Source organism: Artibeus jamaicensis, unplaced genomic scaffold, assembly GCF_021234435.1.
Source record: "Artibeus jamaicensis isolate MK-2021 breed Jamaican fruit bat unplaced genomic scaffold, CSHL_Jam_final contig_2170, whole genome shotgun sequence".
NCBI lineage: Eukaryota > Metazoa > Chordata > Mammalia > Chiroptera > Phyllostomidae > Artibeus > Artibeus jamaicensis.
Window position 1 is genome coordinate 4,326,451 of NW_026521445.1, and position 27,976 is coordinate 4,354,426.

The window sequence follows — 27,976 nt, forward strand, 5'->3', positions numbered from 1 at the left end:
AGAACCTCACCAGGCCTGTTTCCTTAGTAGCATTTTGCTCTTTTTAAAAAGTATTCTTTAGACAAAATAAAAATAGAGATGATAGGCCCTCAGAAATATGTATTTTCAGACGACAGTGAGAACTGGACAGAGAGAGAATGCTGGTGGATTACACTGCGTTTTCCTTTCATTTGTTTTTTTCTAAGCAGTTGCTTGGCAGTCAGCTCTCTTAATCTTTCACCATCTATTGCAAAGACAAATTGAAAAAGTCTTTTAATAGAAAAGGAAAGTTCAGAATAGCTTTGCCACTCCAGAGATACGGTGCAATGTCAGCCAAGCCAAAGCTTGAAGGCAGAGGACTTCCAAACAGGATTTGCTGCACTAATTAAGGCTGCTGTTTTTAAATACTTGTACCCGGCCATCTCCTGTGATGTCCTAGACTTCAGTGCAGAGACAGTTGTCACATTGATTATCCAGTGGTGAAGAAAAACTTTTTTTTTCCTTTGGAATGAGACAATTTCTGCTCATAACCAAGGCAAAGTGGTTTATTATTTATCTTACCTTAGTTAACATTTCTATTCTGTTTAAGAAAAAATATAAGTTCTAGAAACTTGTATACCTGAAAACTAGTTTTACTTGTATTTTACCATTTTTTCTTTATGTTTTGGTATTTTGTATTTTTTTGTTTTTTTTTAAAGATTTTATTTCTTTATCTTTAGAAGGGAAGGGAAGGAAACAGGGAGAAAATATCAATGTATGGTTGCCTTTCGTGCATCCCCTGCTGGGAACTGGCCTGCAACCCAGGCATGTGCCCTGACTGGGAATTGAACCGCAATCCTTTGGTTCATAGACCAGTGCTCGATCCACTGAGCTACACTAGCCAGGGCTGTATTTTATTTTATTTACTGTTCATATTCATTATGTAGTGTTCTATTCCAAACAAACAAACATTCCATGTCTTTGTGTCTGTTTTAAGATGTAATCCATACATATATCAGAATTAACTTAAAATGATTAGGTGTTTTGATTATTGTGTGAATTAATAGATATTAAACAACTCTGATGAGTTTTCCCCCATGGTTTTATTATCAAAATTTTCAAACATATAAAAATTGAAAAAAATTTATAGTTAATATCCATGAGCTTACCAACTGGATCTGGAATTACCATTTTGCTATAATTTGCTTTATCATATCTCTCTCCATTCTTCTATCTATTCATTAATTTCTCTTTTTTTTAAATGCCTCTCACAGTAAGTTACAGACATCAGTATACTCTACCCCTCAACATTTCAGCATGTACATCATTGGTAGCTTGTCAAAATGTGTTTTTGTTACATAAACTCTGTTCCTTTAGCAGTATGTTATTTTAAACCATTTTTTACTTATTTCTTTTATGGGCATTTTTACCCCTTCAGGACGTTGCCTAAAATTTTTTAAGCATTTAAGGCTAGTTTGTAATTATTTGACATACCAAGGTAATGTGTCATTGATTCCTAATGCACATTTGGGCATACATTTAAAAATAAGTTTTATTTTTTAGGGATCTCAAATACCTCAGATGAAGGATAGACCACTACATGTTAAAGACTGGTTGTCCTCATTCTGCATGAAGATTCCTGTCTCAATTCTTGCTCAACTTTGTACTCCACGCTGACAACAAAAATAGTGTTTCCCCATTTCCTTTCCCCAAGCAGTTACCTGATGTCCTGACCAAGGGCAGACAGTCGGCCTGTTCCTTTATTTGTGTGTAACTCTTGTGACAATGAGAGGAGTTTTTTGTTTTGTTTTGAGATCAGCCACTAATGATCACATGCGTCAACAGAGTGCTTGCTTTATTGCCTTATTCCAATATTTATTAATGTCTCCCACGCATCGCATTAACTGGGTGCTCAGGTTATGTTGTTATATTTTGTGAATGGTTTTGTTTGGTTTTGAGGTCTGCTTTTAATTTTTGTGATGTAATACTTTAGCTTCTGACCTTTGCCAGTTTTTGAGCAATAGAATATAAATTAGACCTTGACAGTTCATAATTGTATTGAGTACTTGACTGACACATGTCCAGTAAATAATAGTGCTGTCGTTTGTTCATTTGTGTGAAGTTCATATAGTTTATAATAGAATAGGAAATGCTTAATTTCATCCTAAGTGTGTCAGTAGCACCAAGATCATCCTGTTTTCTTAAAGCAAAAGGTATATGAATATGCTTCCTGCTCAAGTACCTTGTACTATGTAATTTGTTGTAAGCAATATTAACATTGATCCATTTTAAGTCATTTTTTTCTTTGTCCTCAGACAGCAAATCAAAAGGCATCCAGTGGATAATTGATACAACCATAGCTTATCCCGAAGCTAAACCCATAGATATTCAAACCTGGATCCTCGGATACAGGAAACCGACAGTCACACACGTGCATTACAGGTGAGAATTCTACATTAGTACTCAACATACATCCAACATAAAGTACTGTCTTAGGACACTGTGAATGTCTCGATATTAAATTTTTAATCAAAAGTGAAAATGGTCAGTTCAAAATTGTTGTTATATTTTTGTTATGAAAATATTATTTGAAGTAATTCTTTTCACTGAGTGATAAAATTCTCTAAAAATGACATTCCATTAGTAATGTGATTACTTGATTGTCTGAAATGCTTTTGTAAAAATAATTAAAGGGCATACATCAAGGATAAGTATATATTCATTTGGGTTATGTAGATTTGTATTAATAGAAATAGAATTTGTTTTTAAATCATTAAATCATGTAAGATTTTTCTAAATGATTAAATGGATAACAATTATAATTTACATGTTAATATTTAATATTTTAATACTATGTCATTCACATAAACAACAACAAAACATTTATTGGGTATTCTGCACTAGTTTTTTTGAGATTTTGTAAATGTAGATTTTTTTTTTTAAAGAAGTTCATGTAGCCCTGGCTGGTGTGGCTCAGTGTATTGAGTGCTGGCCTGTGAACCAAATGGTCCTCAGTTTGATTCCCAGTCAGGACACATGCCTGGGTTGCCCAGTTGGGAGCACACAAGAGGCAACCACACATTGATGTTTCTCTCCCTTTCTTTCTCCCTCCTATCCCCTTTCTCTAAAAATAAACAAAATCTTTTAAAACAAATTTTTTAAGAGGTTCATGTAAATGTTTGTAGGTATTTGTATCAAAGCATGATGCTGATGGGTTCTGGATAGATTTGATCACTTTATAATCCATTTATTTTTATTTCCTGGTCAAAGATCTCAACCTATGACAACTAAGTTACAAGTGAGCAATTAGTCCCAAGGAAGATCAGAACTGCTGCAAAAGCCCTCAATTCAAGAGGAAAACTACTCACATTACTAGCCCTTAGAGAGCAGAAACTGTCACAGTTTTACAAATATAAGTTCAGAATGGGGAAATTTTGAAACATGAATTTTAAGACCTAACTGTTGCACATTGGGTTTTTGACATGTGAGGGTTGACTATAAAATTATAATTGATTCTGCTGTGTGACTTCCATCGCTGAATTATGAAATTCATGTATAAAGAAAAAAAGTAATTCTTTTTTATTTTAAACAATTTTTTATTTTTGATTTACAGTTAGCATACAATATTATATTAGTTGAAGGTGTACAACCCAATGATTAGACATTATGCAACTTCTAAGTGATCATCCCAATATCTCATACCCATCTGGCACCATACATAGTTGCTACAGTGTTATTGACTATATTCCTATGCTGTACTTTACATCCCCATGACTATATGGTAACCTCTAGTGTGTACTTCTCAATCCCTTCATCTTTTTCACACATCCCTCCCAAATCCTTACCATCAAAATGTTCTTTTGATCTACGAGTATGTTTCTGTTCTGCTTATTTGTTTACTTTGTATTTTAGATTCCATTGTTGATAGATATGTATTTAGTACCATTTTATTATTCATATTTTTAATCTTTTTTTCTTCTTAAAGAAGACCCTTTGACATTTCTTGTAATACTGATTTGTTGGTCATGAACTCCTTTAACTTTTTCTTGTCTGGGAAGCTCTTTATCTCTTTGATTATAAATGACACTTTGCTGAGTAGAGTGATAGTGCTTGTAGGTCTTTGCTTTTCATCACTTCGAATATTTCTTGCCAATCCCATCTGGCCTCCAAAGTTTCTATTGAGAAACCAGCTGACAGTCTTTTGGGAGCTCCCTTGTAGGTAACCAACTGCTTTTTCCTTGCCGCTTTTAAGATTCTTTGTTTTTAACCTTTGATATTTTAATTATGCTATGTCTTGATTTGAGTTTTTTAACATTCATCTTGTTTGAGACTCTGCACTTCCTGGACTTGTATGTCAATTTCCTTCACCACATTAGGGAAGTTTTCTGTCATTATATGTGTATTTTTTATTGTATTTTTCCCATTACCGTTTATCCCCCTTATCACCCCACTCCCCCAAAAGGACTCCAGGTCTGAGTCATTTTCTGTTTTTGCTTGTTCCCTCCACCCCTTAACCCTCCTCCCAGTTTTCATCCTGCTCTCTACGAGTCTTTCTATTTTGCTTGTTAGTTCAATTTGTTCATTAGATTTCACATTTGAATGAAATCATATGGTGTTTACCTTTCTTTGACTGGCTTTATCATAGTGTTCTTCAAGTCTATCCATGCTGTCACAAGGTTAAAATTTCTTTTTTACTGTTGAGTTGTATTCCATTGTGCATGTGTACCATAGTTGTTTTATCCACTCTTCTACTGATGGGCACTTGGACTACTTGCATATCTTGGCCATTGTAGATAATGCTGCAGTGAACATAGGTGTACTTACGTTTTTTCAAATTAGTGCTTCAGGTTTCTTAGGGTATATTCTGAGAAGTGGGATTGCTGGGTCAAAAGGCAGATCCATTTTTAATTTTTTGAGGTATCTCCATACTGCTTTCCATAGTGGCTGTACCAATCTGCATTTCCACTAACAGTATAAAAGGGTTCCCCTTTTTCCACATCTTTGCCAGCACTTCTTGTTTGTTGATTTATTGATGATGGCCATTCTGACAGGTATGTGGTAGTAAGTCATTGTGGTTTTAATTTGCATTTCTCTGATGATTAGTGACATTGAGCATCATCTTTTCATTTGCCTACTGGCCATCTGTATGTCCCCTTTGGAGAAGTGTCTGTTCAGGTCCTTTGTCCATTTTTTTTATTGGATTGTTTGTTTTTTTAGTGTTGAGTTTTACAAGTTCTTTTTAAACTTTGGATATTAACCCCTTATCAGATGTATCAGTGAATATGTTCTCCCATTCCATGGGTTGTCTTTTTATTTTGTTGATGGTTTTCTTTGCTGTACAAGAACTTTTTAGTTTGATGTGGTCCCATTTGTTCTTTTCTGTTGCCTGGTCATTATTTTTTACATAAGTTTTCAATTCCTTGCTCTCTTTCTTCTCCTTTTGGTACCCTCATGATGCGAATGTTGGTACATATGAAATTCTCCCAGAGGCTTCTTATATTTTCTTTCTTTTTGGATTTTTTTTTTTTTTTTTGCTGCTCTGATTGGGTGTTTTCTGCTTCCATATCTTTCAAATCTCTGTTTGATCCTCTGCTTCATCTACTGCATTGATTTCCTGTTATGTATTCATTTCAGTTAATATATTCTTCTTTTCCGATTGGTTCTTTTTTATGCTTTCTAGTTCCATTTTTACATTTCCTATCTCTTTGTTGAAGTTTTCACTAAATTCATCTACTCTTCTCCTAAGTTCACTGAGCATCCTTATCACCAGTGTTTTGAACTCTGCATCTAATAGGTTGCTTGTCTCCATTTTGTTTAGTTCTGTTTCTGGAGTTTGGCTCTGTTGTTTTGTTACCTGACAGGGACCAGGCTGGAGTGGGTCTGCCTCAGGCTGGCTGGTGGTGTGTTGGTTCTGACTTTGTGCAGGAAAGATTTCACAACAAGAGTCCAGGGGGTTTGGGGAGCACATTAATTAAAGCTAGGGACAGTGAAACAAGGAAGGACTTGAGACAGAAGAAGCAAAAGGAGAGAGTCTACGGGGGGCTGCTTTGGCTCACTGAAAAGTCAGAGAAAAGGTGCTTCAGACAAATTCAGGGGTTTTTGCTGTCCATTTTTCCCCTGGTTGCAAGTCCCATGGGTGTCCCCAGAGTTTTAAAAAAAAGTATGTGCCCAAGAGAAGAGTAAGGGAGCACTCTGAGGAAGGCATGCCCATGTCTTTTGTTTTGAGGGCTTTTATCTGTCTTCTGCGCATGGGACTCCTAGAGCAGGTCTTGGGGGAGGGTCTGAGCAGAATATTCATCAGCTTTCCAGGTGAGTTCTTTAATGCATTGGCATACCAAAATCAGCACAGAGTGGGTCTAGGGTCATTTTCTGGTCAGTTGCACCTTCAGTGAATGTCACTGAAAAGGGACATCCCAGAGGGGTCTGGAATGGGTAATTTATTTGCTCCTAAGTGCCCTTGTTTAGGAAAGATAAAACCTTGGGCTTATTATCTGGCTATAAATTGATCGACCAGTTTGCTCAGCTATCTGTCTCAGTTTCCCTACTCCACTTGCTATGGAGTTTTCCTAGCTTCTTACTAACTTGGCTCACTTTCATTTGGGACACATTTCTTTTTCCCCTCGATTTGGCAGCCTCCCAGTGTTTGTTTCTATGTATTATGCAGAGCCACTACATCTCCCAGGGTTGGTAGAGTGGCCTTGTGTAGTCCGACCCTTGTGTGGGCTGTGTACACCCTCCTGTTGTAGTCGAGCCTTGATTGCTGTTGGCACATCAATAGGAGGGATTCATCCCCGGGCATATCAGCTTCAGGGCCTGGCTGCAACCACTGCGGAAGATCCGCTGTACCAGTGCCCACCTCACAGAGTAGGACATGGTTCAGCAGGCCCTGGTGCCTGCTGAGTTTGCCCCTTGAGTGTGTCACTTGTGGAGGTGGTTGGGTGGCACTTCAATGTGGTCCAAAGCTGTCCACTGGGTGCACTGGCTCTGGAGCCTCCAAGGAGGTGCAGGCCAAAGTCTCCCGCTGCCTGTGTTCTGTCCAGGGCTATCTGGCATGAACTACAAAATGATCTGCAGATGGCTTCTACTCGTGTTGGATGTGGAGGTGCCCAGGAGAGGCCAAGCCGTGAACCAAGGCCAGCTGCTACTAGTGCCAGGGCTGGGGACACTTAGCAAAACGTATGAAGCACAATGAGGCCAGATGCTGCCTGTCTGACGGATTTTAGAAAAGGTCCGAGCATGAGTCAAGACAGGTCATTTGTATGGAAAAACCACTGGGAACAGGTTGGGGTAGGCCTGCAAGCTGGGTGGGGTGGGGTCCCAGGGAAAAACCAGGGCAGGGCAGACAGTCTTTACCAGGTTGTTGGAGTCTCCTAACATGGGGTGTGCCTCCAGCCTGGTGGGAGGAGGGTCAGAAAAACAGTGGCCTCTACCAGCACTTCTGTCTGGGAGAAAGCCGCCTCTCCTGCTCTCTCCCTGACACGGACAGTTCAGCTCCTCCCCATATGTCCCTGTCACCTTTCAAACTGCTGCCCCAGCTCTGGAGCTTAGAGTGAGGAAAGCCAAGTAAGGCTGTCTGTGCCAGAGCCCTTTAAGAGGAACTGCGTGGGACGCCAGAAGCCCTCTGTCTCACTCAGCCTCAGTCCTGTCTGGTTTTTACAGACAGAAGTTATGGGACTTCTCTTCCTGGCCCTGGGACTGTGGGCTTGGGGCCTAGTGTGAGGCTGGGACTCTTCACGGGGGGAGGACCTCTGCAACAGATAGAGCCCTCCCAATTTCCTCCACCACATGTGGGTATGGAAACGGCCTGCTCCTCATCTCTGCCCGTCCTGTCAATCTTGATGTGGCTTCTTTAAATCCTTAGCTGTAGGACTTCCATTTAGCTAGATTTCAGGGGATTCTGAAGGATGTTTGTTCTGCAGTTGTAACTTGGATGTGATTGTGGAAGGATGTGAGTACCACATTTACCTATGCAGCTGTCTTGACCTGAAGCCCAAAAGCAATTCTTGATGTCTGTTTTGACTCCATTCCAAATATATTGTCCGTTTTACTCAAATTATTTTGCACTTACTATGTACAAAGCAGGGTGCTAGCCTCTGGAAGAATTTATCCAGAAACGGTTTTATTTTCATAATCTGAAATATATTTAGCCTTCAGTAAGTTTTTCATTGTAATCTATAAAGGAAGCTCAATTCTAATTCCCCAACTGGGAGTACGTGGCTGCTGGGTGTTTGTTTTAGGCACACGTAGGTTGTATCTGCGTTGCATCTGCACAGATCTTCCTAGCATGTCATACCCAAAAAGAAAATAATCTGTTTCTTGCTTATCCTGGATTTCTTCTGCCAGAAATAACACTATTAAAATTAAAATAAATGTAAGCAAACATATTACTTCTTATTCATTTTTTTCTGTTTCAAAAATATTGGTTTTTGTTTAGATTTTTGTTTAGTTATATTTTAAATTTTTCAACAAGGATGAGATCTTTTCAATTATAATAGATTTTAAAGTGCAACATTAGAAATCTTACATACACAAATGTGAATAATATAAATAACTGGGGTTAGATCGCTCTCTCTTTAAATGTGGGAAGGGTAGCGGTACTCCGACCATACTTCAGGGGAATCGTGTGGCAGGCAGTGACTGTCCTTTCCGTGTGGTGCGACTTGGCACCTGCTCAGAGCCAAGGACCTGCCCCCAATGGCTGGGGCACTGTGTTACGATGCTGTAATGCTCCTGTTAAAATCCACTTGGGAAGCAATAAAATTGGCATAATTTAGTTAACATTAGTCAGTGGTTTGGCTGTTTTTTATTTCCTTAATACGTGTCTTTTTTATTCTTGGAAAGTATTGTCAAGGCTACCAGGTAGTTCTGCCTGCACCTCGCTGGGGCACCCTGGGACAGTGTGGGGAGGTCTCTGCACGACAGTCAGGCCGCGGTGGGTACCGTACGTGCGTAGGAGCCATCTGGCCTTTATTTCAATAGGAAAGAATCATCTAGATCACCGGGATGTTCCAGACTTTTAAATTTCTGTACTGATGCTTAGAAAAGAGCCTAAGGATGCAATAATTTATTTTAAGTGTTTTAAAATAAACTATTTTTTCTTCTAGTAGCAGTTTTCTACATTGTCAATTCACTTCTTACTTTTAGGCCTGTGTTGATTTTTAGGATTTTCGGAAGAGATGAACCCTAAATATACATATTATTGTATGCTGTGAAATACTTCCCTAAAATACCACATGAGTGAGAAAGTAAAAATTTGTGACAGGGTTATATACTACATCCTATCTTACAAATAAGTAGCGATATTATTTTTCAAAAGTCAAATTTTTAGTCAAGTATTAGAAGCTTGTTTTTTAGGAAATTTGTAGTAAATGGTGATTAAGTACCCAGGACACTTTACTAAGTTTTTAAAAGATTTTATTTATTTATCTTTAGAGAGGAAGGGAAGGAGAGAGGGAGAGAAATATCAACGTATGGTTGCCTCTTGTGTGTCCCCTGCTGGGAACTGGCCTGCAACCCAGGCATGTGCCCTGACTGGGAATCAAACCGCGATCCTTTGGTTCACAGGCCCATGCTCGATCCACTGAGCTACGCACTTTACTAATTGAATTGAATGTATGCGTGGCTGCCTGGGCTTCCGTGAGTGCATCGTCGGTCGGAGCACTAGGTGATACACCGATGCAGAGCATCCTACAAGTAAAATGGACCATTATTGTTAAGACATAGAATGTGTGTGCAGACAATTACTCAATCCAGTATTAGGAAATTAGCAGTCCCCAGAGAGTGGATGTAAGCCACTTACTACTTTAAGAGAAAAAAATATCTTTTCTTATTCCTAACTTGCCAATATTATGTATTGTTTAACTAGGGAAATATTTTGTATTAATTTGCTTATAATTACATTATTGATCTTTTTCCAAAGTAAAGCTTGTTCCAAAAGAGCAGCCAAAGGTTGAACTCTGAGAAGCGTTGGAGGGAACAGCTTTTTCCTCCCCCCCCTTCTCACAGTGGAAGGCAGCTTCCTCCCATTAAACAGGACATGGGCGTGGTGTGCTGCTGTCAAGGAGTTAATTGGAAAATGGAACATGATTAGATTTTAATCACAGGGATACAGTGTTCATAGAGATAAAAGCAAATTAACCCCCGTCCTTGGTATAAATGTCTGCTTCGCTCCAAATTAGGACAGTGAATTAGAGAAGCTGATCATATTATGCAGATGGAGCTCGTGTTTTCTTTTTTTAAATCTCGAAGAAATACATAACCGTGAGTATATGGCGTAGACAGATTACCAGAAGCAGAGGTGTTGCTTTCATGACTCATCTGATTGGGACTTCGGTTACTTTGGAGAAGGCATTGAACTAGAGACTACGGGCAAGAATCTTTTTTAAATTTTGAAGAAAAATTAATTCAGAAGAGTAATACTTAATGTTTTTTTTAAGCAAATATGCCCATTAGCAAGAATGGGCAAATGTCGCTCTGGCCCTTGTGGCCCAGTTGGGTGGAGCATCATCCTGTAAACCCCAAAGTTGTGGGTGAGATTCTGGTCAGGGCACATACCTAGGTTGCAGGTTCAGTCCCTGGTTGGGGCAAGTACGAAAGGCAACCAATCTATGTTTCTCTCTCATATCAATGTTTCCCTCTCTCTCCCTCCCTTCCCCTCTCTCTGAAATCAATAATCCTGTCCTTGGATGAGGATTTAAAAAATAGAATGGGCAAATGTTAATATTTTGATATATTTGCCTCTGGACTTTTTTTATTAATAAAAGAAATAAAACAATTCTAGTAAAGTCTCCATTGCTCCCCTCCCCAGCTCCTTACCCCTTTGCTTCTGCCCTTGAAGCTGCTACCACCATAAATTTGGTGTGTGTTCTTCCTGTCCTTGTACTTTCATTATATAGATATATTTATAATACTGTTTTTATGTTTTTTTAATGTTTTTAAGTTTATTGATTTGAGAGAGTGAGAAAGAAACTCCGACTTGTCGTTCCACTTGTCTAAGCATTCACTGGTTGACTCTCTGTGCCCTGATGGGAGACGGAGCCCACAACACTGGCACAGCAGGGTGACTCTCTAACCGACCGAGCTACCTGGCCAGGGCCCGTTCTGTACATTTTCAAACATGTATATAACCATACATAGTATATAGTCTTGCAACAGTTTTCCACTCTGTTATTTTCTAGATCTTTTCATTTTTACATTTATGGCTCCCTTTCATTCATTTGAACTATAAACACTGTTTACCTATTCTATTCCTATTATATGATTGCCTGTTCCTGTGAGTGCTAAAGTTCATGCTGTCTAGACATTCACTGTCCAGGGGTAAAAGCCACTAGTCACATGCGGCTGTTGAGCACTTAAAATGTGGCCAGTCTGACAGCAGATGTGCTGTGTGGCATACACTGTATTTCAGAGACTAGTAAGAAATAGAAATGTAAAATAAACCATTAATACTTTTTGTTGGTGACCTGTCGAAACCATATTCGGAGTGCAGTTAAAGAATTAAATATCTTTAATGCTATTAGAGAAATAACAGAAGGCTGAGCAGTTCCATGATCTGCTGTCTGCAAGCTGGAGAACCCAAAAGCCAGTGGTGTAATTTGGTCCAAGTCCCAAAGTCTGAGAAGAGGGCGGGGGAGGTGGGGGTGTGGTGTTAAGTCCCCATCTGAGTCCGAAAGCCCGAGAACCAGGAAAGCTGCCCTGGCAGGTGTGGCTCAGTTGGCTGGGCTTCGTCCTGCGAAGCAACAGGTTGCCAGTTCCATTCTGATAACAGGAAAGCTTACGTCTGTGGTGTAAGATGGATGTCTTAGCTTCACCCACCCGTAAGAGAGAGTGGGTTTTCACCCTTCTTCACCTTTTCCCTCAGTTCAGGCCCTCAGTGGACTGGGTGATGCCCACCTGCGTTGGTAAGGGTGCTCTACCCAGATTCAAATGATGATCTTCCGGAGACACCCTCACAGACACCCAGAAATCTTGTGTTCCAACTACCAGGCGTCCCCTCGCCCATCAAGTTGACACAAAATTAACCATGACAATAGTCTACACAGAGATACTGTGTTTGTTCATAGAGAGGAAGACTTAAAATTATGAAGATATCAATTCTCCCAAATTAATCTAGAAAATTAACATAATTCCAATGATATTACACCCAGAAGGACTGAGAATCAGAATCTGGGAGTGTTTTTCTGGAAATTTGACAAAATGGTTTAAAAATTTATTTGAAAAAGCAATTATAAATGAATAGCCAAGATAATTTTGAAGGTGAATGAAACAGGAATTCTTCCTACCAGATACCAAGGTTTAATGTATTTAGAACAGTGTGGTATGAAGGCAGGGCCAGACCACTGAACAGAAGAGAAAAATACAAATTTATTTTGAAAACTTTTAATGATTGAGTACGTATCACATTATCAGTAAAGAAAGAGTAAACTGTTCAATAAACAGAATGGTTTGGGACCATTGCTTCTACATATGAGGGAACATAAAATTGAAATTTTACCCCTACCATATCCCCAAATAAATTCCAGATAGATTTTTATCTCAACATCAGTAATAGACTCTAAATTATTGAAACAAAATCTATGAAACTCTTAAGGTTCTCACAGTAGGGTAGAACTTCCTTATAAGACACAAAAATCATAAGTCATAAATTACGAGGGAAAAATACAAATTTGGTGTCATCAAATTTAAAAACTGGAGTATGCAAAAGACACTATAAGCAAAGTTAAGGTGTTTGAAATGCACATAGCAAGGATTCACATCAAGTAGATGTATAAAGAGTTTATATAGATCAGTTAATTATTGTTACCAGGTTTTGGCGAGGTTTAGGAAAAATGGGACAAATTGGTACAACCAATTTGAAGAACAATCTGGCAGTTTCTTAAGTAGTTCCTCTATGACATGACAGTTCTACTTGGGACTATACATTCCAGATATTATTACAGCATTTTTTGCAAGAGTAAAAAATTAGAAACAATTTAAATACCCATCAGTAGAGGAGTGGCTAAATAAAAAAGAATATACCAAACAGAATTTTGTATCTGACTGCTCAACACCTTCAGTGGGGTGTCTCCTAGTCCTCTCTAAAATTTACCTGGATTTTCCTAAAAACACACTCCACATAGCTTTCCCCATCTGATTATTGATAACCGCTTCCATCCTTCTGGTTACTCAGGTAAAGAACCTTGGACGTGTCCTTGACTTCTGTCTTCCTCTCACATCTCAGTAGGAAGTCCTTTTGCTTCTGTCTTCACATGCATTTCCTGGATCTGGCCACTTCTTTTCACCTCGGTCTGGCCACCGCCACCTCTGCCCAGCCCCGCGATCACTGCATAACCTCCTCCCGCTTGCCCTGCTTTCCCTTTGTCTCCCTGAGAGTCTGTTTCCAGAGTGGCCCTTCTAAAATCTGCCAGGGCACGTCAGTCCTGGGTTCGGAATCCCATTCTGTCTTTACCCATCGTACAAGCCAGGAACCGTACAGTGGCGTCTGAGGCTCTGCTTGACCTGCTCCTTCCCTCTGACCTCATCTCCTGCTACTTCACTCACGACCCTTTGGCTGTACTCGCACTGTCTTTGAATGTGCCAGTTATATTCCCACCTCAGGGTCTTCGTATTGGCCTTTTCCTCCTTAGAGAGGCTCCCCTTGGAAAACTGCAGTGTGTGGCAGTGCATTCAGTATGATTTTCTAATTATGTATCTTATGGTTGGTAGTTACAAAGGTGATATGCAAAGCTCATCCCGTAGAAGTGGAGTCATTTCTTAGCTACCAGAATTAAGTTCTGAAAAACACAATAAATGAGAGATAATATTAAGGTACATACTTTTTACATATGAACATCTCTGAAGTAAGGAGGTGTCTGAAAATCAGTATAATACAGCATTGGTTACAGTTTAATTGGGTATGTGGCGTGCAGCACCTCAGACAAACCGAAGTCCAGAAAGTGAGTGCTGCCCCTCTCCTGCCCCCTCCCAACAGGCTGGACGGCTGTGGGGGCCTTGGGTGGGTGTTCGTCTCGCTTTTCACTGTGCTGTTTGGTTTTTAAATCATGTGTGAATGTATTCATTCTTCAATTAAAAAAAATTAACTGAAGAAAGAAAGTGGCCGCAGAATTTAGAATTTTGTTTTAGTAATCATTTGATTCATCACAACCAAAGCATTTTCATCAGTTGTAAGAATTCAGTAGGTTCACACTTAAAATGCATACCACTTAATAGTCACTAAATAGATTTTACCCCTTTAAATCAAAGATATTGAAATACTCAAATTATATAGCCTAAGAGATTTTCATATTCTAGTGTTTTACCCATAATTTATTTTTAAATTTATTTTTTATTAAAGTGTGCATGCAGTACATTAGTTTCAGGTGTACAACATAGCCATTTGGCATTTATATACCTTACCGTGTGATCACCACCGTAAGTCTGGTACCCCCACCTGTCACCATACAAAGTTATTACAATGTTATTGACTGTTTTTCTTACGCTGTACCTTATGTTCCCATGACTGACTTATTTGGTAACTGGAGGTTACACTTCTTATTCTCCTTTACTTTTTCATCCATCCTCCGGTCGTCTGGCAGCCTCCAGTTGGTTCTCTGTATCAGTGAGTGTGTGTCTGTTCTGCTTTGTTTTTTTATAGGTAAAATCATTTTTCCACTTAGCATAATGCCTTCTGGTTCTATCCCATTTTAGCCATAATTTAAAAGTGAACTTTAACAGGCTTAAATTTCTATAATCATACTTTTTTGGTGCAAAACTTAGAATAATAACTTTCACCAAACGTAGAAGGATATAAATATCGTAAAAATCAGTTATCTAACAGAATGGGGACCAAGTTTCAGGTCACCTTTTCCCAGTGGCTGTAACTCAAGTTGTTCCCAGCTAGAGCGGGCACCTAATGACACACGCGTAGAGGCTGCCACTCCCAGCCCCCGCCCGGAACCACTCCTCTGGCAGTGGGGTAAGAGGATTGCCTCGTGAACCAACGCAGCTTGCTTTCTGCCCCCAGCATACGGAAACCGCGTCCTCTCTTCAGTTTTTCTTGTGCTAGGACTTTTCTCTGTCGTTGCTTACAATTATTGCTCATTTCACCCCTACGCCTGCTGTGTGATAACTCACTTCTTCCTGTCTGCTTTTCTCATCCTCTTTTGTTTTCTATTCCTTTGCCTCTGTGTCCTAGTTTGTTTTGTTTTTTTTTTTCTGGAAAACACTGGACATTTTAGTCATCTGTCACTATTCAGAGCTTCCAGCTGGAAAATGCAGTTACACATTAAATATAATCTGCAAGTGTTTAGTTCTGCTTGGCTGTTTTTATTAATGTGCACCACCCACAAGCTTGTTTTTCTTTTCTGCACCAGCAGGTTTTCCCCCGTTCCTTTGAGAAAATATAACGGCTTAGTTTGGCACCATGCAGGATGCTGGAGACACTCTGTGAGTGGTCTCAGTCGAGGGTGACTCTGTGCGGACTGAGTGCTGCATGTTTGTCATGAAGTTTCGAAAGAGGTGAATCATCACTTCAAATGAGATAAAAAAAAATCCCCATATTCTAGTTAGAGGATATGCTTAATTTCTTCTCAAATATTTATCAGAATTTAAACATGAAAGAAATTTTTTACTGTTAGCATAGTAAAGAACCAAGCGTATAACATAAATCTCACTTGCTAGGTTATTTTCACTATATGAACCTGGACATAATATGCTTTACAGACGATAATGAACTTTGAAAGTAAGGAGCTCTCTCCCCACCTTCTTGGCCCTCTGGGGGTTCACCATGTCTTTTTCACTTATCAGTCTCTTTAAGATCAAGTACAATATCATGACTACCATTGGTGTTCAAAATACACTTTCTTCTAATTTAATTTCATTTTGTTGGAGATGTCACATTTTTAGAGTTTAAATTTTAATGAAATAAGGGTTAAAAATAATTCTCACAGATGATCACTATTAAGAATAGCATTGAACCTGAGAAGTGGAAGAACTGGATTTTTGTTTAATTCTTCATTGACTATAAGGTCATATCCACACACATACACATGTGTGTGTCTGTGTGCACACACACAGCCTCTGAGAGACCGACCGATCATAGACATACAGACCTTCTCCAGGATCCTGTGTTTAGTCCTGGCTCCTTTTTTCCTATGGCAGTTGAGTCCATCACAGCAAAGCTTAACAGAAGTGGCTTCTGTATAAATGGACTGCAAGCTCTTAGTCTTCCCCCCAAGTTCCACCCCCTCACTTAACTTCCTTTCCTCCACGTGTATACCCTGTTGCATCTTCAAACCTGTTACTTCTAAAACTGAACTCATTTTCCTTCACCCAAACTTGCTTCTCCTGGCTTTCCAATTGGGCTTTATATTGACATCATTCTATCCACACCCTAAATGAAAGTTTTAGAGTTTCTTTGACTCTTCAACATTTTTAATTTTTTGATTTTTTATATATTGATTTTAGAGACAGAGGAAAGAAGAGAGAAACATCGTTTTGTTGTTCCACTTGTTTATGCATTCATTGGTTGATTCTTGTATGTATCCTGACCGAGGATCGAACCCACAACCTTGGTATATTGGGGATGATGCTTTAACCAAATGAGCTGCCTGACCTGGGCTATTTTCTTTTCTTTGTTTCTCTCTTTCTTTTGTTACAATCTTTAGCAGGACCGGTGGCAAAATGTGAATGAAGTAGGTAGATTGTAGGTCAGATAACAGTATTGTATCAATGTCAATTTCCTGATTTTGCTCCTTGCTCTGTGGTGATATGAGAGCCTGTCCTTGTATTTAGAAAATAAACACGGGAATATTTAAGGGACACAATATCTGTAACTTACTCTCAAAAATGGAGGAAAATCATATATATACATATATATCAGAAAAATATACATGTGTGTAGAGAAGAAAATAAGATAAAGCAAATACGGGAAATAGTGATATTTGGGGAGTCTGTAACTTTTCTCTGAGTCTGAAATCATTTCAAAATAAAGAGTTTTGGGTTATCAGGGAAATGTAGGGAAGTCTCTGTGGAAGCACCTTTTCTACAATTTTGCTGTGAACCTTAAACTGGTCTAAAAAATTAAGTCAATAAAAAGCCATTTAACTCATGGAAAGCATCATAGGACTGTCATAAGCAAATGTGTCATTGTCATGTCTTGCTTACTGGACAGTTCAGTTTATTCAGCAAAAATACATGAAGATTCTTACTCTGTCTCACAGGACGTAACAGGAATAAAAATGTAATAAAACCATCTAAGGTCTAGACAACACCATGGCATTGTTTATACCCTCCTGGGGCCTGCCGGTCTGCTACAGTTTGGACTATTGCAAGGAGCAGGGCCCGGGAGCAAGGGCGACAGGCTCGGTTGCCCCTGACCGTGAAGGGATTCGAGGGCCTGGGTGCTGAGTATTTGCCCTCTGCTTCTCTACACAAATGTCAGTCCTTCAGAATTCTCTGCTAGATGACCTGTGGTTGCTACTCTAGAGCCTTGGGTTATCCCTGTATTAAAGCAGCTAAAAGTTTGTATCTGAATTGCTGAATTCTGTTTTCAGGTACCTGAGTGGGATTTTTTAAAAACCCTTCTAGTGGATCCAGGGGAAGCTATCAATACTATATTTTAGTATGTTGAGAATGAGTCCCGAGCACCTTACTTTGGGACCGTGGCTCAAAGCAACATTTCTGGGAATTGAATGCTGGGAGAAACTTTCACATGTTAAATTTGACAGTGTCTGTTCTTGTCCGTAAATCTATTTTTGGTGGCAAGTAGTTTCTGCATTTCTGAGTTATTCTTGTCACACTAACCCTGGTGGTGTCAGTTAACTGTGCCCATGGTATAGTTAACTGTCTGCAGTGGCACCTCCTAAAGTTTTACACTGGCAGATTACTTTCAGTTTAATTCAGTTTATCCAACTTGAGTTCCCACAAAGGAGTAGGCACTGATTCACACAGTGGATATGCAAAGGGTCCAGTTGAGGAAACAGACACATAAGAAAATAAAGAGAACAGACATGAGTAAGCATAGTTACAAAGTTCAGAATTGGCCCTGGCCAGGTAGCTCAGTTGGTTAGAGCATCATCCTAATACACCAAGGTTGTGGGTTCAATCCCCGGTCAGGGCACATATAAGAATCAACCAATGAATGCACGAATAAGTGAACAACAAATCGGCATTTCTCTCTATCTCTCTCTCTCCCTCCCCTCCTTCCCTTCCTTTCTCTCTTTGAATATCAATAAGTAAAAGAAAAAATTCTAAAGGACAAAGTTGGCACTGAGAAGGACTTATTAACCATGTGGGAAGGAAGAGGAGAAAAGGAGCAAGAGCCACATTCTTGTCTTCCTTAGGAGGAAGTCAGTGAATACACTTTAAATTGGATGATCCAGAATAGTGGTATTAGCATATTTATTTATAAGCGATGTGGAGGTGAATAGCAAAAAAGTGTTCTGGGAAGCAGGCATCTGAGGAGGGAAAACACTGGGCTGTTGTTTTCTATTGTGAACCTTTGCAGTACTCCGACTTTTAAACCTCCACGTGTGTGGTTACTTGGTTAAAAACCTTACTTAGTGTTAAATTCTGGTTACTCTTTCAGGCCATCTCAAGTGATGCTGTTTCCACGTGTCCTGTGCCACAAGCAGACATGCACACCCCTTCATGTAAACTTCCCCAGAAATTCTTTAAATTGCTTACACTACCTTTGTCATATTCTGGTTTTAGATTGTTTACTTTTCGAATCCCTCTGCTGGATTACTATTTTTTAATTACATTTTGTTTACGCTACTCCAGTGGTACCAGCTCCCCCCTGTGCCCTGCCACTCCCTCAGGTAGTCCCCGCTGTCGGCCCTGCCCATGGGCCGTGCATATGTGTCCTTTGGCTACTCTGTGACCTCTGTTGTGCTTTACGTCCCCATGACTGTTCTGTAACAGTGAATTTGTACTTCTTAATCCCTTCATCTTCTTCACCCATTCCCGCTCCCCCCTTCCTGTCTGGCAACCATCAAAACGTTCTCCGTATTTATGATTCTGTTTCTGTTCCACGTGTTTGTTTATTTTGTTTTTTAGAAATAATTGTCAATAGATGTGTATTTATTGCTATTGTTCATATTTTTTATCTTCTTCTCCTTAAAGAAGACCCTTTAACATTTTTTATAATACTCATTTGGTGGTGAAGTTATTATGTTTTTGAAGGTAGGAAGAAATTTACCTTAAAACCTTAGGTGCTTATTAGCTCCCTACGTGTAGTTGGCAGAATGTCGGGGTTAGCCCTGTTGTTTGTTAACACACATTTTGGAATCTTTGTGGCATGAAAATTCAAATGTTCTAACTCTAATTTACAGGTGCCAGCTGCTACAATCTATATCTTTTTTTGTGAAAGTATAATTTATCTAGTGCTCTGAAATCTGATTCTGTGGATTTTGGTAGAATACTCAGTGCTTAAGAGGTCATTCTGGATTCTGGATAAAAAGAATTTTTACTTCTTGAAAATTAGGAGCTGGTTTTTAATTTGGATAGCTATTGGTATCAGGAGGACTGATTTATTTCTGTTACTTGTTTGATTGTTTGTTTAATCCTAGAAGAACTCCTTTTCTTTTCTAACAGGACTGGTATTTAGTGTATTTGATACTTTGCCATATTACGGGATGATTACTCACTTTAATATTTTAATCCCATGGTGACCAAACAATCAGATTGCTTTGGAGGGAGCATTTGGTTTGTCCTGCTGGCTGTTTCCTAAGGCAAGAGAATGCCCAGGCTATTCTAGGCAGGTGGCGGGGTAGGATTTCCATTAAAACGCAGCCCCACTCCCTCACTCTCCCCCCTTTAAAGCCGTAGGTACTTCACCAGCCTCACCACCGATTCTTGGTAAACTCAAATAAACTCCTTCTGTTTATTACAGCCTTGCTTTTCCTGTCATTTTTCTCCTTATAAAGATGTTTTAAATATTATTTCAAGATACTCTTTAGCCCTATGGCTCTTGCTAAGTTACCCTTAGGTAGATGAGGCCTGATTTTATATTTACAGAAATAGTATATTTTTAGAGGTTAAAAAAACAGTACTGATAATTCTCTAAACCATTTGGCTGGGATAGATATGAATAGTTTAAAAAGTGCTGCTTACATTACAAAACTGTGTTAAAACATATTAAATAATCTAAAAGTAAAAGGTAATTTGTAATTCCATTCACTTTAAAAAATAAACTGATTCTTAAATTTTTAATTTTAAAACATTTTCCTAGATGAAAGTTAACCAACTTACCTAAAAATCTAAATGTTTGAGGACATTTAATTTGGAGACAATGAAACAAATCACTAAATTTTCTGAGTAGGTGAATTTCCCATGTAACCTGGGGCACCTCCCTCGGGTTGGGACTAAGACCTTGAGGCTCTATTCTGCTGGGACTCTGCCCCGTCCTCCATCATTCGGGGTCATCCGGGGTTTGGGTGGGTTTTATGCTCAGAAGTCACGACTGCCCCTCTGCTTTCTTCTCTCCGGGATTCCTCACTTTCCAATGGTTATGGTCACTCATGTCTGTCCTCTGATTCTTCAACCTGTGAGACTGCTTGTTTCTACTATATAACTTTCACTTCCTTGCGTCGCACTAACTGCGAACAATTCTTAGGTAATAACAGCTGTAGAAAATGGAACTCTTGCCCAGAGCCATTCCTGTCTTCCAAGTGTTGACTCTCCTCTAGTGTGTATCTGCTGTTAGTCGCTCTCCAGCATCTTCCACTAACACTGTTTCTGTTTTGTCCAGAATTTATAACTGTTCCCTGTTAACTGTTCTGCAGTTACAGGGAGCAGAACTCCTCTTGTTTTGTTTTAATGGATATTAAAAGTCACAAGGAGAGCCCTAGTTAAATCTCAGATTTTAAGAGGCGAAAGATTAGATTTTGCTCTTCAGCAGGACCTGTTCACTTTTCTGGCCTTGTTCTTTTACTGAATTGTGCCAAAAGGACTACAAACATAAGCACTGAAGTCACATGGTACTGCTTGGTTACTTCATGTGTTATCTGTATGATTCAGAACATTTTTACTAAGATTACTATTTAAATGAAAACACAAGATACCTAGTCTTATGGAGTTTTAGATGGATCCCCAAGAATGTGTGCCTAACCTGGCATATGTCAGGTGTGAGCCACTGCGAGCCATCATCTGCTACACCCAAGTCAGAGACTACTGACTGTTGTTACTCTCTAATTTAAGTATCGTTTTGCAAGAGGCATTTTCATAAATTGCTAGTGAAAATATGAATTGGTGTAATCTTTCTGAAGACAGTGTAGCAACGTCTTTCAAAATTGCTAATGCATTTAACCTTAACAATTGTACTTCTGGAAGTTTATCCTGTAGATATATCTACTTGTGCCCATATGAATGGACATTTGTCATGTTATTCATTGCTACATAGCTCATAAAATGAAGATGAGGGACTGTCTATCAGGGAATAAGAAGAACCGAATGTTCACCATGTATTAAGAGATAACAGTGACATTAGACAATATTTTTAACAGAATAATGAAAATATGATTTATAAAATTATGGGCTACAGCTTAATCTGTGTTTAGAGGAAAATGTGTAGCCTTCCAAAGCTTCTATTAGAAAAGAAGAAAACAAAAAATGTGTGATCTGAATATCTGTCTTAAGAATTTAGAAAAAGAAAATCATATGAAATCCAAAGACAGTAGACAGGAAACAATAAAGGAGAATTTACTGACATAGAAAAAATAGGATAGAATAACAACACCAAAAAAAAAAAAAAGGTTTTTTTTAACACTGTAAAATAGAGATTAACTCCCGGCGAGACCAAGAAAAAAAAGGAGGCCCATGTTACCAGGACCACAAATGAAAAGGGGTCATCACTGCAAATCACATGTCATTAAACAGTAAAAGGACATGAAATGCAATTCTTTCAGCAAGAGAAAAGAGGGGATACTTCCTAGCTTGTTTTGTAAGATCAGCATAACTTTGATACCAAAATGTGAACCAAGGATCTTATAAGAAAGGAAAATTTACAGGCAAATCTTTTACATGATTTTAGGCACAAGATTAATCCAGCAATATATAAAAAAGTACATTATATAATGTCCTGAGAGCATATATTCCAGGAGTGAGTTTGGTTGAACATTCAAAATCAGTCAGTTCAATTCATGGCATTAACAGAATCAAGGGGGAAATTATATGTGTTTTAATAGATAGAAAAGAATTGATAAAACACGTTTCATGTTAAGTGGCAAAATAGGCTCAGAGACTGAGCATAATTATTTGCCAATAATTTAACTCAGCTTTACTGTGGAAATTATAATAATTTCACAAGTCAGTAGCATACAGGAAAGTGTCTCTTAATAAGCCAGTAAAAAATAACATATTCCAAACCAGCAATTTATTAATTACCCTGTTGTTCCAGACGAGGGGGAAATGGAAGAAATAATGTTCAAACCTAGTCTGAGGTACACCTTTCCGTGGGTCGGTTCTTGGGCAGATTCGGCTCAGCCAACCCACCCGACATCCATCTGCCAGCACAAAACCCAATTTCTTTGTTCCTAGGGTACGTTGCTAGGAAACAAAGGTGCTGGTACCAATGAGCAATATAATATTCTGGGTTTTTTTATTCTATTACAGTTGTCCCAATTTTTTTCCTTTGCTCTCCCCTGCCCCGCCCTCCCACGGTCAATTCGTCCAGACCCCACCCTATTGTCCACTCCGTGGGTCATCCATACATGTTCCTTGACTACACCCTTCCCCTTCTTTCCCCCCCATTCCCCTGTCGCTGGTCGCTGTCAGTCTGTTCCTTGTTTCCATGCCTCTGGTTCTCTTTTGCTTGTTTGTTTGTTTGTTTTGTTCACTGGGTTCCTCATATAGGTGAGATCATATGGTATTTGTCTTTTGATGATCAAAATAATACTCTTCACAGGCTTCTGCACCTCCTGGTAAAGAGTTGCTTTACTACAATGGAACACCCCATGGCCGTCAGAGGGCTCTAGATCAGCAGAGCACCTGCCCACACTGAACAGTCTCCCACGGTCCTCATAAACTCTGGCATTTCTAGTCTAAATGTCCCCTAGCCATAGCTGCCATAGCTGCTTCTCCACTTGTTCTCACCGATCAGCCCTCAGCAGCTGCGCTGCTGCAGCCACGGATGCCCATGACGGCATCCGGACACTTCACTCTTATATCAAAACAACGTTACGTATAGGTAAGGAAACAACTTCATTTTTGTCATTAACAGGTGGATTTGAAGTCATATTAAACCAATACACAACAAAATGCAACTCTTGTTCATGATAAAAAGGAAAATACTCTTAGCAAATTGGGAATAGAAGGGGATTTCTTTAATCCAATTACTGGGATCTACAGAAAATATTACAGCAAATATCATACTGAAATGTGAACTACTGAATGTTTCCCCCTGAAAGACCAGGAATGAGAGAGAGTTTTATTTACCTAGAAAATAATGTCCCCATTCTTAGTCACCTCTCTTCAATATTGCACTAGAGTTCCTAATCAGGCACTAGAGAAAAAGAAATCACACGTGTAAATATAGAAAAGGTAGAAACAGAATGGTCATTGTTTGCCTTTTAATTCCCCTTCCTGCCTGCAGTTAAGATTAGAAGACTGCTTGGTACATGTATAGACACTCAGTCCTTACATGTAACTGGTTGTTTCAGACATCCAGGTGCCTAAAGAGACTTCTTAGAGAAGGAAAGATGTTAGGAAAAACTACTCCCAACTGACCTTTTTTTTTAATCAACTCCTTTTCAAACCCACTCTAAGTGGAGGTGGCTTGAGACAAGGAGTTTGGCTTTCTGCAGCCGAGGAGTGAGCTAGCAGGCTGAGGCAGCGTGAACTGGCATGTGTGGTGCACAGCAAGGACACTTTTCCATAGAAGTGTGCTGGCTGCTGACTGTCCTGTAGGGCTTCGTGTGCGTTGGGGTGAAGCAGTCCGGCGAAGCAGCTGTAGGGTCTTCTGTGTCCTGGGTAACGTTCCCCCACGGGAATCTGCATTCTTAGTTAAAACAGGGAGAGGAGGAAGAGGAAACTGTCAAATTCTTGAAATATCTCTGATTTGAGAGTGTTGTATAATTCAAAGGATAAAAGTTACTTTAGAAGAGGTGGAAAGACAAACCTGTGTAAATAGCCCAAGATTCCTCCTTTGAAATTTTCTTTTCTGTACTCCAATTATATCAATACTAATATTAAAAGAGTCTTTAGCATCTCTGTCAGTAACTTATCTTTTGAATACTTGATAACAACTCTTTACCCTTTTACTTTTCCATGACTAGCTCAAGCCTGGCTTCATTATTGCCAGGGGTATAGAAAATGTGTATGTATACAAAGAGTGCACATCTACGTGTACAGATACCTACACTCACACATACATTATGTCTGTCAAGTATTGCACTGTCTGGAGATAGTCGTGGAATGCCAAACCGCTTAACAACTTCTGGTCTAGTCCAGTCACTGCGTGTGCCGCCATACCCAAAGAACTTGAAAGAACAATAATGCTTATCGTGAATGGTCTGGGATTCAACAACCAGCAGCAGCACCTCTGCTGGTGCCGAGGGATGCCACTGCCCTGTGCCAAGCACTTTGCACATGTACCAACTTTGTAGCATAATAATACGATCAGCCCCATTTTACAGACGAGGGGACTAAGTCATACAGAGGTTAAACAATTTTCCAAGGTCACACAGCTGGCAAGCGGTAGAGCCAGAATTCATCCCCCGCCGTCCTTTCAGAGTCCGCACTCACACACTGTGCCGCCCTGTCTCCTGGGATTGTTTTAATTGTGCCTAAAAACCAAGCAGGCTCCACGTGTAACAAAAACCAGACACCCCATGTTCAACCCCATGTTTGCGGAAGAGACTCTCAGCCGGGGAGTCCCACTCACTCACTCACTCAGTGAGGCATATGAGAACGTCAGTGCGTGGAGAGGTAAAATTTTTTTTAATTTCTTGTACAAGATTTTATTTATTTTTAGAGAAAGGGGAAGGGAGGAAGAAAGAGGGGGAGAGAAACACCAATGTGTGCTTGCCTCACACACCTCCAACTGGGGACCTGGCCCACCATCCACGCATATGCCCTGACTGGGAGAGAGGTAAAGCTTTCAGTGTGAAAGATATTTCAATTATTTAGGAGAATAGGCATTAAGAGGGCTAAGAAATACTGGCATAAGGGATAATTTTATGAGGTGTAAGCATTTCCAGTATTTTTCTCTTTTTAAAAGGGGTGCCCTGGCTGGTGTGGCTCAGTGTATCGAGTGTTGGCCTATGAACCAAAGGTCACTGGTTCAATTCCCAGTCAGGGCACATGCCTGGGTTGTGGGCCAGTTCCCCAGTATGGGGATGTGCCAGAGGCAACCAATCAGTGTATCTGCCCCTCTCGTTCTCCCTTCTTCCATATCTAAAAATAAATAAAATCTTTTTTTTAAGTGTTGACATTTTAAACATTTATCTCTTTGTTTGTTAGTGCTTTCCTAGCAAGGGAATTTTCATTCCAACAGGGGACCTTACAGTAACAAGCTGAAACTAACTTTCTGGACTATAGCATCTCCTTCCCCATTCAAATATCTGATAGGCCAAAACACCTGTATTCCTGCTTTATGAGAATGTAGTACTATATTTTGAGGGAATGGAAAGGTGACTAAGGATGGGAAAGTTATTTTCTGTGTAAATAAAACTATATTTTGGTTATCTTTCTTTTTTTTAATCAAAATTGTGTGATTGTCCTGCAGGTGTGGCTCAGTTGGTTGGGCGTCATCTCACAAAGCAAAAGGTTGTTGGAATGATTCCCGGTCAGGGCACATGCCTGGGTTGTGAGTTCGGTCCCCGGTTGGGCTGCATATAAGAGGCAACCAATCAATCATTGTTTCTATCTCTTTCTTTCTCCCTCCCGCCCCCCTCTCTAAAAACAAAACAAAACAAAGACACCCTGTGATTTTTTTGAAGTATATTTTCATAATATATTTTATGTATATTTTTATGTATATGTGTGTATATATTTTCATAATATATTTTTTCATACTGTCTACTGCTACTTAAATTTGGTTGCTAAAATTCCCCAGTTTGATATTTAAATGCTTAAATAAGAGAAAGGAATCTGATTCATCAATAACTTCCCTTCTGACCTTTTTGAAGTTGTGTACCAATGGTTGCGTTCGGTTAGTCATGGTTTGAACAGCCTTCAAAGGCGTCTGAGCACGTCACTCTGGCCAAGCGGACCCTTCATAAATTTGACTGGCCCGGGACTGTTCTGCTGATAAACTGTAGAAGTTGTTTGGTGTTTGTAGGGGGCGTGCAATATCCATCATTATGTTTTTTAAATCCTTACTAAGTAACTTGCACACATTTTGCCTGAGCTCGGAAGAGCAGTGTGCATTCCTTTGTAGAACGGCAGGTGGTAGGTACTGGCCAGAGATAGAAAATCATCTTAGACCTTTCAGAAATAACGACAGCTTCTCAGAAGAGGTGTGGAAGATTTATGTCTACTTTCATGCCCTTCCAAAGAACATGCCAGTAAAAGAACATGAAGGAGGTCTTTAAAGGTGTAGACCGTCAAGAGTGGGGAGAACAGCGAGAAAGACAGTGGCACCAAAGCTTGGGCCATTGACAACAGAGCCCTAAGCAAGCCGAGGAGAAAGCCAAAGCCAACCTTATTTGTACCACAGAACCTCCACAAGGCTGAAGACCTGGCAGCATCTTTGCCTGTGGACGTGAGATCGAAAGGATGCTAAACTGGTTAAATCCGTGTAGGGAGAGCTCAGATCCCCAGAATCTCTTCCCTGCATCCCACAGGTGGGCGATTGCACCTTCCCTGCCCTGGCCGGCACTGGAGGTTTACTCTGGAGAGGGAAACGCGCTGTCTGGACTCCCACACACGAGGCAGGGGTCCATCGCACTGTGAAAATAGCATGGCTAGGTGATGTAGGTGTGCAGAGCGCTGAGACTCCCTGCCCTGGTCCCAGTCTCTGCTGCCAGAGAGCTAGCAGTCAGGCCTTCATTAGCCCAGCTTTCTCAGGGGAAATGGTGAAACCAACTAGCCCAGCCACATAGTCCTCAGTGAGGTTCACAGTCAACCAACTTCACTGACATGCTGAGAGTGTTTAGTCAGCTGACAAGGCCCACATCTGTAAATGTGAAGGAGCAACAGAGAATTACCAGGTAACCGGCAAGCTGATCAGCCTCTGCTGTGAAAGGCAGAAGTGGAGGCAAACATAAGACGGTGACTTGGAAGGACAGGTCAAGAACAGCCTCCAGAAGTCCTAATAGTACATGGGAGTTCATTAACCCTCTTCCCTACTTTTGTGCGTGTTTTAAACTTCCCATGGTAATTCTCCTGGAGATGTGAAATTGCAACAATAAAACAATAATAGCATACTATAAAAAATAACACTCAGCACATAGAAATTAAAATTATGATAAAAGATGTAAAAGTTCAGTAGAAAGTTTAGAAGTTAAATAATAAATCTCCCAGAAAGAGGACAAAAAGACAGAGATGGAAGAACATTAATTCCAACCTGAATTCTTTATCTAGTCAAATTGTCAACCAGATGTGCAGACAGAAAGAAGACATTGGCAGAAATGCAAGGTTTAAGTGCCTGTTGTTAAGAAACTGTTGAGGGAAACTGTTGTTAAGAAACTGCTGTACTCCATGAGAATGTGGAGTACAGGCAGAGAGAGGAAGGTATAAGATGTAAGAAACATGAAGTCCACCTTAGGAGTGCAGAGAGTCACCAGGACAACAGGAAAGGGCCTTAGCAAGACGCAAACTACAGGCAGCAAACCCTGAGTCTGGGTGAAACCCTCCAGGAAGGTGAAGTTGAAGGAACGTCTGGTGTACATGAATGCCTTGTGGGGAGATGTCTAGACCAAAGGTCAATGTGGCTTCTATCTGTTTTCTAAATAAAGTTTTATTTGAACACACACGTGTATTTACACACTGTCGCCGGCTGTTTTCACACTACAAGCAGAGTTGAATTGTTGTGACAAAATCACGTGGCCTGCAAAGTCTAAATATCGTTTATCTGGCTCATTAAGAAAAAATTCACAGA

The 27,976-nt window shown here is 39.8% G+C and overlaps 1 protein-coding gene across 5 annotated transcripts in view; it reads left to right on the forward strand.

Annotated features, from left to right (window-relative positions):
- The window catches only part of LPGAT1 (lysophosphatidylglycerol acyltransferase 1), a 102,648-nt gene that overhangs the window by 64,483 nt on the left and 10,189 nt on the right, over window positions 1-27,976 (forward strand). For all 5 annotated transcript variants that reach the window (XM_037136941.2, XM_037136944.2, XM_037136942.2 and 2 more), the window contains exon 6: window positions 2,274-2,400. In XM_037136941.2, the coding sequence (XP_036992836.2) occupies window positions 2,274-2,400 (127 nt within the window). The remainder of the gene's footprint in view (window positions 1-2,273; window positions 2,401-27,976) is intronic.